Source organism: Gadus chalcogrammus, chromosome 9, assembly GCF_026213295.1.
Source record: "Gadus chalcogrammus isolate NIFS_2021 chromosome 9, NIFS_Gcha_1.0, whole genome shotgun sequence".
NCBI classification, from domain to species: domain Eukaryota; kingdom Metazoa; phylum Chordata; class Actinopteri; order Gadiformes; family Gadidae; genus Gadus; species Gadus chalcogrammus.
This window is the reverse complement of record NC_079420.1, coordinates 1,562,863-1,576,788: the sequence shown is the minus strand read 5'-3', so window position 1 is coordinate 1,576,788 and position 13,926 is coordinate 1,562,863. Positions and strand designations below refer to the sequence as shown.

General features: G+C 46.7%; 1 protein-coding gene and 1 long non-coding RNA gene across 2 annotated transcripts in view; both read left to right on the top strand.

The window, feature by feature from the left end:
• elapor2a (endosome-lysosome associated apoptosis and autophagy regulator family member 2a) overlaps positions 1 to 5,559 on the top strand; it is a 19,343-nt gene extending 13,784 nt beyond the window's left edge. The window contains exons 14-22 of the mRNA XM_056599034.1: positions 1 to 14; positions 1,238 to 1,411; positions 1,793 to 1,979; positions 2,697 to 2,793; positions 2,909 to 3,010; positions 3,329 to 3,455; positions 3,601 to 3,779; positions 4,247 to 4,418; positions 4,537 to 5,559. The exon at positions 1 to 14 is cut by the window's left edge and continues 250 nt beyond it. Coding sequence (XP_056455009.1) covers positions 1 to 14; positions 1,238 to 1,411; positions 1,793 to 1,979; positions 2,697 to 2,793; positions 2,909 to 3,010; positions 3,329 to 3,455; positions 3,601 to 3,779; positions 4,247 to 4,418; positions 4,537 to 4,605 — 1,121 coding nt within the window. The 3' untranslated portion in view covers positions 4,606 to 5,559. The remainder of the gene's footprint in view (positions 15 to 1,237; positions 1,412 to 1,792; positions 1,980 to 2,696; positions 2,794 to 2,908; positions 3,011 to 3,328; positions 3,456 to 3,600; positions 3,780 to 4,246; positions 4,419 to 4,536) is intronic.
• Positions 5,560 to 6,020: 461 nt separating this feature from the next.
• LOC130389756 (uncharacterized) lies at positions 6,021 to 13,245 on the top strand. Its single transcript, XR_008896605.1, has 9 exons — positions 6,021 to 6,293; positions 6,703 to 10,274; positions 10,516 to 10,611; positions 10,937 to 11,047; positions 11,202 to 11,282; positions 11,379 to 11,461; positions 11,564 to 11,642; positions 11,867 to 11,987; positions 12,173 to 13,245. It is a non-coding gene; the product is annotated as an uncharacterized LOC130389756 (long non-coding RNA).
• The last annotated feature ends 681 nt before the right edge of the window (positions 13,246 to 13,926 follow it).

Genomic DNA, 13,926 nt, shown 5'->3' with positions numbered 1-13,926 from the left:
GCCGCAGCAGCAAAGTGAGTCCCGTGAAGGGCCGCCGGACCGCGGGTATAGGGTGGGCCGTTGTGGGGGGGCCCAAGGCAGAGGGGGGGCCCATAGGAATATAAAAAAGAATATAGGAAAAAAATATATATGGAAAAAAAAAAGTAAAAAAAAAATGTCTCTAATAATTCTCTACCACCAGCCGTACGGCTGGTGGTAGAGAATTCTAAAGATTTTTCTTTTTATTAATTTTTTTTCACATCTCCCCTGTCAACAATTGTTCGGGGGGGCCCCATCAGTACCTCTTGTATACAGGGCCCAGAATTTGGTGCTACGGCCCTGGTCCCGTGGTCAGGACCTCCCAGCAGTAGATTGTGACGGAGTCCAGCTCTTCAGTAGCCTGGTGGCACGCCAGACCCGCATCCAGATGCTGGGTTCTGGGAACACTCAATTGGCACGGATCAATCCAAGGGGGGGAATAAACAGTTGTCTTTCAAATTCACCCTGCACGCAATAGGATCGCGCTACAATCAATCATGTAGCAGGGACCGCACAGATGTTGTCGTATTGTTAAGCCCGGCCACCGACTCTATACACGATGTGATTGGCCTGACCAGAATTTGGTTTTTCCAGCTCGCAAGCTAACCGAGAGTTGCTACACTGACCCTGGTCGCTAGGGCGACTGGATTTCTAGGCTACCTTTACACCTAATAACTTGCACATACATTTTTTTCCTCCGCTAAATTTGGGTAAAGAAAGGTTGTATTCGTCAAGAGAGAGGAGGGAGAGGGGGGCTATGTTGGTTTTGTCATTAAGTTATACACGACTACGCATTTAGCATCTTTTAAAGGTACAATATGCAGTTAATTTTTTTATTTACAGTCATGTAGACGCTAGCTTTAAGACTACAGTGATCTAGGTTAACCGCTCTGACTTTGCAGCTGTGTAGAGTCATCTCGAGTCACGTTTTGGTTTGTTAGTCTCACGTGTTGAGGGTGGGTGGAGCTTGGAGAGGGCAGTGAGAGGGAGGGAGGAGGAGCTGATGTCGTGTTTCTCTCTGAGCTCTTTGAGTGGAGCTACCCTGAAAAATAAATCTTGAATCGTGTACTTTTTTTAAATTCCTGATTAATCCCTGATTAGCCCTTATATTTGTATCGGCTCATGAGTATTTTACCGTATATATATTGATAGGCTCTTTGTGTGTGTGTGTGTGTGTGTGTGTGTGTGTGTGTGTGTGTGCGTGTGCGTTCATCACCAGGAGCACAGCTTATGTTTCAGCGACTGTCAGTTCAGCCACACGGACGGGAACGTGACCCTGAGCTTCGACTTCGGCCCCATGGGGTCCGTGGGGACCCTGATGAACGGCCCTAGCTTCACCTCCAAGGGCACCAAATACTTCCATCAGTTCAACATCAGCCTCTGTGGGGGAGAGGTGGGTGAGAGCCACACCACGCCCAGGTTTGATTTGCGTAGTGCAGTTGAACTGACGTATTCCTCACATTGGCTTAAAAGTTCACGATTGAAAGAAAGATTTAATAAGTAAGGTTTATGTGAATAAAATAAGTAAAGCATGAAACAAAACAGACAGTAAAAATAACAACAATTATTTAAAGAAATGATCAAAGATGTGATGTTCTATTAAGTATTACTGGTTGTATTTGGAAAATAAAACTAACGGGGGGATAAAAAAACTAAAAACATTCCAGAAATATTGTCTCCTTCATCAAAAGCAGAAGCGGTATTGGTGCCTGAAAACGAATTATGAAGTGAAACGAAACGGCAATTGAGGATGATTCTCCTTGCTCCCTCTCAGGAGCGTATGGCTCTGTGCTCGGACAACGTGACGGACCTGCCCACCAGCGAGGGCCAGGGAGAGAAGGCGGAGGCAACCAACGCGGTGAAGACCTTCATCTGCCAGTCGACCATCATCCCGGCCTCCGGGAGAGGCCTGCACACGGCCCTGTCCTCGCAGTCCATCAACCTGGCCAACACCTTCCTGGGTAGGTGCATCTCGGACTGGGACACACTACACATTCATTTTCCTACTAGAATCTTCTCAATATCTTAGTTGAAGCTGCTGTAGGGAAGGGACCCGAGTTGTAAATGCAGAAAGCCAAAAACAGCAGATGAGGGCAACAATTTGAAACGAAACAATGAATAAGCATCCCTCCCTCTCTGATCCTACATTTCTCTTTCATTGAGAAGTGGTCGCATTCACGCACCTGTGGTGAACATGATTGGTTAGAAATGGCCCTAGAGGGGCCTGAAATCGAAATTGGCGTGTACCGAAAAGGCGCAACTAGAACTGGATATTTCCCACAGTGCATTTCATTCACAAATGGCTAACGTGCGGCGTCCCTGAGGCTCACCCGGTAGAGCATCTACCTGTGAGGCTAGGCGGGTAGAGCGTCTACCTGTGAGGCTAGGCGGGTAGAGCGTCTACCTGTGAGGCTCGGCGGGTAGAGCGTCTACCTGTGAGGCTCAGTCCTCCTGGCAGCGCCCCGGGTCTGATTCATGCTCGTGGTCCTTTGCTGCATGTCCTCTCCTCTCTCTCCCATACCTTCCTGTCTAACTCTGTGTATCTTCATGAATAAAAAGCATTAAACATGGCCAAAAAACAAAGTATAATTGCTACCGGGTTTCAAAGACTAATGAGTCGCACTACTCTGATTTAAAAAGAGGACGACCCAGGTGACGAGTGTTTGTGTGTTGGACAGGGGTGACGGTGGCCAACGCGCTGGAAGGTATCCAGGCCCGGCCGGAGCTGTTCTCCCAGTCCGCCAGGAAGGTTCCCGATGTCAACTTCTTCTACCGGTATGGACACGGGATGCCTTTACCAAAACCCCCCAAAGGTTAAAAAGTTTCAATAAAAGCATTTCTGAATTCACTTTACTTTCTCACGTTGTTTCTTCTTTCTTGTGGTTTCCAGGTCGCTGGAGCCGACGTCATCGTGCGTGTCGGGGCGGAGCGCCGTGGTCACGCTGCGCTGTCGGCCGCAGATGAGTGCCCAAGGACAACTCACGGTGCCCAAGTAGGAGATCCAAGACAGGGTTCAGTCTACCGATGTTGTGTCATGTGCTGGCTTATTCTGCAATGGTGTCACGATTATTATGCGTCTAATTGCGTTTAATGCCTAAAAGTACTAAATGTATTCCTGTTTTAATCATAACATGAATCACTCATCAGATTAACCGATTATAAAAAAAGTAATTATTTTCCGCATTATTCATCGAAGGCTTCATCGACCATCAATGTAATAAATCTATATTTTGCGTGTAAATCAGAATAGTCATGAGTCCCATCCTGACGGCGTTAAGGAGACCGTTGAGTGAGTGTCCTTCTGTTGCAGCGAGTGTCCTGCCGGGACCTGCGACGGCTGCACCTTCCACTTCCTGTGGGAGAGTTCAGGGGCGTGTCCCACGTGCACGGAAATGGACTACCATCAAATAGAAGGAGCCTGCAGGGGAGGGCATCAGGTGCGCACACACTGACTGACTGACTGACTGACTGACTGACTGACTGACTGACTGACTGACCTGAGTCTTCTGAACATCGGGGTGCATGTCATTCTTGCATTAGTCATCTGCCGTACTTCTTACGGTGGTTCGTGTGTGTCTGCAGGACATGCTGTACGTGTGGACTGAACCAAAGCTCTGCATGGGAGGGGTGTCTCTGCCTGAGAAGAGGACGCTGCTCTGCGAGAACATGGACTTCTTCATCCGCCTGAGTGCTAGCCTGGGGGCCCTGACGGCCCTGCTGCTCGTCGTCCTCACCTGCTACTTCTGGAAGAAGAACAAGAGGTCCGACCAGCGCCGTGCACTCTGAGCATGCACCCACGCTCTCCATTCATTCATGTTTCCAGATGCATGCGCTCAAATGGGGGTTTGATTTCATTAAAGATTAGATGGAACTTTAATAATCCCAGATGGGAAAGGTGGCTGCCAGAGCAGAATGTAACAGACAGGAAGTTTAATAGCAGACAAAGAGATACCCCAACTTTAAATAAGAGTCAAGGCTGTAAACAATAAGTACAGAAAAATGTATCGTAATGCACCATATTTGTCATCGCAATTGTTGATGTAAACGCAAATAAATGGTGGAAGAGGCCTTTAGCGATCCCTTGAAAAACCAGCAAGAACAGTCGTCCAACGAAAGGCACAGACGGCCCTCCAGGGATCCACAAAACAAACCTTCCTTCCTTCCTTGTTCCTCTGCGCCGATGAGCGTCGTCCGATGGTACTAACACCACAGGCTGTCCTCCCCCTAGGCTGGAGTACAAGTACTCCCGTCTGATCATGTCCGCCAACAAGGAGTGCGAGATGCCTGGTGCCGACAGCTGCGCGGTGATGGAGGGCGAGGAGAACGACGGCGACATGGACGACGACGTGGTGTACACCAAACCCTCGCTGCTGGGGAAACTGAAAGCCATCGCGTCAAAGGTGAACCTCCCCTCACGTCCGCCGTCGCAGACTGCAGCCTTTTTTTAGCGTGTTGCGACGACCACACCCTGTTAGCATTCATGTTTCTTCCTTAAACCGATCTGTGATCTGACCTCAGGGAAAGGGAGACCGCTACGAGAACGTACAGCTCAACTCTTCTCATCCAAAGGCCTTGGTGTGGAGCTAGAGGACGAGCGCTTCAAACCGGGAAGAGAAGGCGACGGAGGGAGAGGGGGGGCGAGGCCCTCCGGCAGCGGGCGTGCCCTTTACTAGTTGTTCCCCCCCCCCCTTTTGTAGTGTGCCTGTTTGTGCACTCGCACAGCACACCTGACCGCAGAGCGGGTGTGTCAAGGTTGAGGGGATCTCACCCTTACATCGTGGCCTTTATGGGTCCGCACAAGAGAGCAAGCCAAGCTGCCACGTGAGCTGTAAAAAGTGTGTGTGCGTGCGTGTGTGTGTGTGTGTGTGTGTGTGTGTGCGTGTGTGTGTGTTGTGAGACTGGTTGTTATAAATGGAATGTGTATTGGAAATGCTCAGGTGAACAGGAGTACTTATTGTTTTCGCTTTCGTTTTTGTATTTATTCCAGTGTTTGTTGTATTTCAATATAATGTCTTTCCCTTTTCGTTCTTTGAATTGCTCAGGCGTCATGATCATCATTGTCTAACTACACCACTGCTGATTTCCCACAAACTGATCCTTCACATCCGGTTATGTCCACAACTTGTTTATGGTTCATTGTGTTGCTGTCCTATGGGATTGCAGAATTGTTCTCTTGACCCAATGGGAATCATAATGTCTCAAGGCACTGATGGGGAAAGAGATTTTGATGCAATGTCAAATAAATATTGTATTTACCTACATGTGAGTCTATTTGGTAGTTCTACAATGACGTTGCTGATGTTTGTTTTGTCAGCTGTTTTTTTTCTTGTTCATCAGAACATTTCTCTGTTTATCGTTTTTTGAAATCATTGAAGAACGGAAAAACTGCTGATTAAATATAAAAAAAAACCGTTGAATTACTTTGCAGTTGTCCTGACTCATGTTACTAACAACCAACTAATGTTTTTTTTAATTTTTCCTTTGAACATTTGTCAATTAAATGCATCGGACCTAGAGAACAGTGTTCCAGCAAATAAGTTTGCTGAGTATACTTAATTCAAGAAATGAGAAAAATATAAATACATATTATATTTTTCATGTTATACATAAATATTTATAAGTAGCCTAGTCTAGATAGACATAGTCCTTCTGGCAAGAGAATAAACAACAACCTGTTGACCACCTCAAGTGTATTAACCTATCCTATCCCCAGTCAGATCTGTACGTGTGTGTGTGTGTGTGTGTGTGTGTGTGTGTGTGTGTGTGTGTGTGTGTGTGTGTGTGTGTGTGTGTGTGTGTGTGTGTGTGTGTGTGTGTGTGTGTGTATGTGTATGTGTGTGTGTGTGTGTGGGGGGGGGGGGTATCTATATAGTTTGTATCTATATTAAGTTAATCTTTGGTGTGTGTCTATTTGGTGTGTTTATCTTTATGGTGTGTATCTATATGGTGTGTAACTATGGTGTGTGTGTATCTATATGGTGTATACCTGTGGTGTGTGCGTGTATATATTGTGGCATCCCGCCACTCAAACCTCGACCCGGACCAGCCCGAGGGTTGGTCCTGGATGGCCGATACCACCGTCACCCACCAGCCGGCGACGGAGAGCACCGACCGAACCCCAATCAGCGAGATTGGGGGACACCTGGCCGAAAGCCGAGGAGCCATTTTTAATGGAGCACGAGGACTGACATTTGGGCAGACCAGGAACGGGAGCGAGGGAGGAGGAAGTGCTCGGGTCCGTGAGCAGCTAGAGGCCCACGGAGGCCCTAGAGACCGTGAGTGTAATGTATTTGTCGAATGAGGCTTTAACCCTCGCTGCCAAGCGTGGTTTATACGTGGAACCCGGCTCATTGGGGGAACGGGGTGCCACTGTGTGTGTGTGTGTGTGTGTGTGTGTGTGTGTGTGTGTGTGTGTGTGTGTGTGTGTGTGTGTGTGTGTGTGTGTGTGTGTGTGTGTGTGTGTGTGTGTGTGTGTGTGTGTGTGTGTGTGTGTGTGTGTGTGTGTGTGTGTGTGTTAAAATGAGGGATGTAATTTAAGATCAAACACAGAGCTGAAATAGCCTGTGATACAAGTCAACTGACGTGACTTGTATGTTGAATATAAATCACTGATAATGTGTGAAGGAAATCGGGGATAACTCATTTGAAATTTGGACCATGAGTAAACTGTTCCTTCCTTCAAAGGTCTATCATGGATATTTAACTGCAGTTCTGTGAGTATCCCAACTTAACCATGAAGATGAACTGCAAACTGTAAGTCATTATTTTCTCATTACTTTGGGCACATTGATGTATTTTGGCTTCCTGGTGAGTTAACCTGTTAACCTGAAGGTTGATCTGAGTAATAAGGATGTTTTATTGGTTCATGGGTTACTTAGGTGTTTGGTTTATGTTGGTTTTAATGATTTGTTAAAATGTTTCAGGCTCCAAGTTATTGTTGTAAGATGGAGTAATGGGTTGGGTTCTGATGTCTTCAGTCTTCTTTCATTCTACTCTCCTGAGCTCTGCATCTTCAACACATGAGTGTTGCTTTACTGACGAGGCTGTGGTCTGAGTGAGCAGAGGTGCATACTGGGATACAGAGCTGTCTGAAGTCTACAGGTCTGTAGACACGCCCCCTCAGGGGAAACCGAGTGTTTGAGAAACTGTTGTGACGTCAGTTACATGGACTGGAATGTTCTTTAAGATGGAGACAGGGATTCAGAAGGAGAAACACCAGGGGGAGATGAGGGGGCTCCTCATCTCAACGACTAAAACACAACTTCAGTCTGACACGGAGAACCACGGAACACATTCAACAGTCCCCTCAGGCATCGTGACTCCTCAGGAACAGTTTCATTTCCAAGAAGGTCTTAATTGGGGCCATCCCCATATGGATCCTGCTCCTCAAGAGCCACCCCCGTCCACTGGGTGGTCTTCTGAACAGATGACCTCCTTCCTGCCCTCAGGCTGACTAAAGCTGCACCGTTTGCATCTGTGAAGGCCCCTCATTCAGGAAACCACTGGACTACAAAGACATGACTTCAGAGACGTTGAATCAACCTGGGACACATTTTGGAGACGCCAAGCATAATCCATCACCAATGTGGGACGCCACTGAAGAAAGTTGTACATAATTTACGTCTCTGGAGCATTGGTTGTTCTGTTATGGGTGCCCTGGCAGGAGAGCTGGGGGGGAGATGGAATGTTATTTGGCATGAGGTTTTTACCCTGCATGATTGTTTGGCCTTTTATGGCTCAGTGGTGTGTGTGTGTTTGGGTTTGACATGAGATGGAAGATTTTTGAGAATCGCGAGGGTTCTACTGTGTGTGTGTGTGTGTGTGTGTGGGTCTCCCACTCACACCTGGCATGGGGTTCACAGTGCCTGTCCTGGGTTCTATGTTTGTGTGTCCGGCTTGCTTTGACAGTGATAATGTTCATACGGGGGTCTTTGTGATTGGTGTGGGATATTGGAATGGTCAACTAAATCATACCTGATGGACGGCCACACGTTTACTTAAAGGCCTCCAGTAGACATGAAGAGCCCTGAGCGACGCTCCGGAGCGAGATCCAACACACTGGGCAGGAAGGAGGGTATCCAACTCAAGTGTAAAAGGATGCAAGCGGCGTGTTCAGATCAGTGACTTCAAACTAGGACTACACCAATCAGGATCAATGGAGGATGGACACCTAAAGGAATTCCACAAGGAGAGTCTGACGTTGGAAATGGACCTAAATGGATATTCAAGATGACCTTCAGACCTGTAATGAGACGTCTCTTCCTTCCTGGCTGGATTGAAGGAGAGCCCTGTGGATCTTGTCTTGCTCTCAGTTGCACGTCTTCTCAGGCTGAACTGTATTTGTTTCGGACAGGACTAGCTGAACGATTGGTTCCCTTAAATCAGAACCAATCCGGGAACTCCAGCTAGTGCGCTCTTCGAGCTGAAGTTGTGCTCTTCAGCTGAGGAGGTAAGGAAACCTTCACTGGGGCTTCAAGGTGTAAAGAGGGGAATGTTTCAAGTGTTCCATGGCACTCTGATGAAGACCGTTGTTGTGTTCCACTGGCTGAGAGGAAGAACCCACACATCTTCCTCTTGGCCTTTCTCCTCTGAGAATCCTGGCGCCATCTTGAAGGATATTCCAGTTCATGTAACTGATGTCACGACAGATTCTCAAACACTTGGTTTCTCCTGAGGGGCGTGTCCATAGAACTGAAGACTTCAGACAGCACTGTATCCCAGCATGCATCTCTGCTCACTCAGACCACACCCCCATGAGTAGGATGCAACGCTCTAGTGATGGAGATGTAGAGTTTTATAAGTAACGAGGGAGCAGACTAAGGTGATTAGAACACAATGGCATGTCAAGTCTGTAAATATTTAAACCATGAAGATAGTCACTGGACCTGTACATGTGTTGGCTGGCATGATTTGCTGTTGGTCATGAGGCAGTCAGGGTGACGTTGCAGGGCTATGGTCGGCTCTCTGTGAGCTCAACGTTTAGATTTGCTCTGAATAGTTTGTACCCTGAATTTAGATAATTGTAAAATGTAGACAAGGTTTTGTATTGAAAGATTTTAGGTTTAAAGTTGTTGTGGGACGTACATGGTAGTTTTGTTCTTCGTATGGTTTTGTGTGGTATAACTTGTACACACTGGGTGCATAATAATATAAAGGTACACTGAATAGTAGTAATTACCAACAGCAACAAACAGATCTCCTCAAGGTAAGTCTGTTGGCTGTGTTTTAATGTAGACCATCGCTGGACTTCAGGATCTTCCTCCGTTCAGCTCAAGGTGAGGCGCTGGTTCTGTTTTTTCTTTGGTTGGTTCCGGCCGGAATGTTCGTATTCCAGTCGGACGGTTTGTGCTTCCCGCCGTGGAGGTTTTTGAGTGCGGTCACTTTATTTAGACCCAATGGTTAGCATAGAACGTTGTAGTCTTGACAACCATAAGAAACCACCAGGCAGTTAGTTGGACGGGAGTCCCCTGAGGGAATCTGGCGGAACGTTCTGGATTGTATTTGCGTAACCTCGAGCCGTTGCCAACGGAAACTATTTTTCAGTCGGTTTACATTTGGAATTGTTGCCCCTATCTTAAACAAATTAAGTTTGATATTAATTACATACTGACACGTACGTCGTACAATGCGTTAATTTTCGATGGTTGCGACGTACTTTTAACCACGATGACGTTGCGGGACTCTTACTGCGTACAAAACGGCGTTCTACTTGCGGGCCCATTTTTGACGGGCTGAAGGCTGAAAATCATTTCAAGGTGGAAGATAATTTGACATTTCTTCAACGGAACCCAGCACCTGAATATGGCTGAGTATATTTGATTTAATATTGATACTGCTTAGTGTTCTTCGTTACTTCAGCTTTTGTACGTTCTTAATATCTGCTGTCATTAATTGCCACAGAAGTTAAACCCTACCCAATTTAATGACGTTAAACAATGACTTTGGTGCAGAGTTACTAACTGGTTAATATCAAAGCTAAAATAATGGCCGTCATTCCCACATGTTACAGTAGAAGATACTCTAGAACTGTACGAGGTTAAAAAGGTAACATGTAGTTTGTCCCAAGGTGTCTGCCTCCTCCCCCAGAGCAAGATCTCCACCTCCTCACCCAGAGCCAGACCTCCACCTCCTCACCCAGAGCCAGACCTCCACCTCCTCACCCAGAGCCAGACCTCCACCTCCTCACCCAGAGCCAGACCTCCACCTCCTCACCCAGAGCCAGACCTCCACCTCCTGTCAGAAGTCCTCCAGAACAGGTCAGTGCTCGGTGTGAGTAGAGTTTTCTCAGGTCAGTTTCAATGCATGGCCTGAACCACTTATTTAAACGTGTGGACTGCTCTGTCTTCATTCCCAAAAACGGGATGCTCATGTCTGGTCTCAAGTCTTTTTTTATATCTGAGTTATAAAATAATAGTTCAATTAATTGTGTAACTCGGTTTTGGATGAGTCAATTAAGTTTATTGTTGGGCAAATGCTGATATAATCCTGCTGTTGTAGCTGAAAGGCGAGTCTGAGAGGCTGGGGACCGGAGGCTTGTGGTGCTAGGATGGACCTGAGGCTGGAGACCAGGGGCCTGCAGCACCGGACCAGACGGTAACCATCACCAAGCTCATCTGAAACACTAAAATCCACGGTAGTTTAGGTCTGGTTTTGATCATCTTATGACTTTGAATCTGTGCCAGGCTGTGTTTTGAGTTAATTCATACAGGGGTTATGCAAGAGTCATATGAGCCATTAATGTTACTAGTGCTGCTACGACCGTAGTGGATGAATTGATGAACGCGACCATCTGCAGACGTTGTCTAATTTAAGTGTTTAAATTTGTCTTCCTTTTTACAAGTGAACCTCAGATGCAGGAGGTGGGGTGTGATGCGTCCCCAGGTGATTTACTGCTGAGACCAACTGTTTTTGTAACCAGACCAGGAATCCATGTCTGAAGGAGCTGATGGAGGAGCCGTGCTGATGGAGGAGTCGTGCTGAAGGCCCTGCCTTGTGGAGGACCTGCCTGGTGAAGGACGTCTGTCGTGGGGTAGATGGAGCTTGAATCTGAAGTGATCATCACACTCACTGCCACTTCTCGTAGAATACTGCTACCACAAACTACCGGCGTTTGTACCATATATACCAGACGACTACATCTGTTTTACCACATGTTGAAGCAAGACTTCCGATGTTTGTTCCAGACCAGGACTCTGTCTGAGGAGAGCTGCTGGAGGAGCTGAGACGCTGGAGGACGACTAGGAATCGACCAACAAGGATTCCTCGTAAGTTTGTATTTACTTACATGGTTGACTTAAAGGGCAAAATACAGCTGTTACTTTGACATGCGTTAACAAACTACCGCTGTGTTTTCTTACTAGAACGTGTTTCTGGAGCGGAGGCGAGCTGATAGGGGAGCCGTGAATCTGGAGGATGACCATCACTCTACCAACAAGGATTGGAAGTTTGTGTTAACCAAACAAACTGGAAATAAAAGGCTTAGAAAAAAGACAAACTACATTTTTGTTACCAGACTTTAGGGCCAGACTTGCGCCGTTTGTTCCAGACCAGGACTCTGGCTGAGGAGAGCTGATGGAGGAGCCAAGACTCTGGAGGACGACATCACTCCACCAACCAGGATCCTCGTAAGTTTGCCTAAAATAAACAGAGTGGACTTGTTGTAACGCAGGATTAGTTTGTCCAGTACAAGTTACGGCATACTATTGTGGTTGTTTACCAGACGAACTACAGCTGCTACTTTGTTACGTGCCATTAGAGCCCAACTACTCCTGTGTTTGTTACCTTACATTAGAGGCAAACTACTACTGTGTTTGTTACCTTTCATTAGACAAATTATGTTTGTAACCAGACCAGGAATCTGGAGGACTGATGGAGAAGCCGTACATCTGGAAGGCAAATCCTGAGGACCACCAGGACTCTACCATCAAGGATTCCTCATAAGTTTGCATCATCTGGACATAGTGGACTAGGTAGGGGGTTGGGGGTTCAACTCTCAAACCAATGGTGTCGGGTTCAAGTCCTCAGAATACAGTGATGCGTCCTTGAGCAAGGCGCCCTAAAGCCTGCCTGCTCCTTAATGACTTATCTTGGGTTCAGATAATGTTGCATCTTTTGAATATTGAACCTAATCCATGTCCTTGTTTGGTCCGGGCAGACACACCTGAGCTGAACCTCACCTGATCCTGTTTGTCGGGGGCAGACACACCTGAGCTGAACCCCAACAGATCCTGATATCCTGCTGGTCCCGTCTCCTCAGTTCATCTGAGCCTCGTCGTCCAGAAGACCTGCTGAGCTCAGCAGTCTGAGGCTGATGGATCAATGACCTCCAGTGGGAGTGATCTTCTTGACCACACATGTAACCGTGTGCTTCCACACGCCTTTCCCTCACGTCTGTCACTAACCTCACTACTTCACTACTCTCTACTGCTTCCTCTTTTTCTTTCTCTGTGGTTCGAACCTTTACACGGAAGGCGCGTCTTCCTGCCCTCAGAGGGTTCAGCGTTAGGGTTGAGAGTCAGGGTTTAGAGTCAGGGACAGAGCTGGTCAGGGAGGACTGCTTTTACGCAAACCACTTCACTTGCTTTCGGAATGATGGTGACATTTTGAAAAGATTCATTTGGGAAAATGTTTTCCTCTGCTTTCCTTTACAAAATTGTATTAAACATCTGTCAAGTGTTTTGGTTTATATATTAAAATCCCACATTGACTTCTACATGTTTGGTGCGGTTCATTTAATTGTCCTTTAACTTGGTTAATGTCAAGCTAAACTCCTAAACTACTGTTCTCTCTTGTTTCAAGCACACGGTTGACCAGCCGTTGCTTAAGAAACATAACCTGGATGTTAACTGCCCAAATAACTACCGTCCCATATCTAAACTACCATTAGACAAAAAAATATATGTTTGGCTTTTTAAGCCCAAATGCCATCATTATGTGCAATAAAACTAAAAACAGACTGAAAACAGTCAAGTAAGAGCTTGTGCCTTTTGGAATACTAACAGTGCTCATTTGCATTCAACTTGTAACAAAATTCAAGTGACATAAACAAAATGAAGTATTGATTAGACAGTGATTTATTAGATGGGCCTACCTAATAAACCGTTGGAACGCACAAGACCGGAAACCATAGCAACGCCGGTAAACAAACCCTGAGAAGCCCAATCCCTATGAGAGCTCCCCGCGCTACGGCCATCCGGAGGTGCACAGAGCTGTTGGCCGTGATATACTTAAGCAATAGATCCCGCCAGGCTGTGGTATGTGCTCATTATACCACTGAGGGGCGTTGTCCGGCCCCGACGCGCAGCGGAGGGCCGGCGACCCCCTTCACAGTGGTATAATGTGAGCACATACCACTGACTGAAGTGATCTATTGCTTTTATACAACGGTTACTGTTATGGCGAAACGAAAGTCATAGACACACTACATTTAAAAAGAAACAAAGAAAGTCAAAGTAGCCGTTTTGTTAAAGAATACAAAAAAGTAGTCCCTCCTGGCTGCCGCTGTGCATCGACGGTCGCTATGCAACACACTTTAGCGTCCCTCCGAGAGAAGGCTCCGATAGAGCGGTTCGCCGGCAATTTATCCTATGGAGCAGTTCACTCGCCGATTTTAGACTTCAGTGAACTGTGCTATCCCCTGGTGAATCCCCTCCTTCATGGTCAAGCCAGATATCCGTGTGATAAAGTTTCTTACGATACTTTGTAACGGTTTCCTCTTCAAGGCACGGAGTGATACTTTCACAAAATGATCGGGCGTCATCGCAGTTATGTATACGCTCTTTATACAACAGTTGGGAACCAATCAGATCGCTGGATTTAGGTCCCCCATTATATAAAATTATATATATAGTGCTCCAGGAGTCGCCAACGGCAACGATCACTTTCTCCATGTTGCAGTTCACCCCGGAC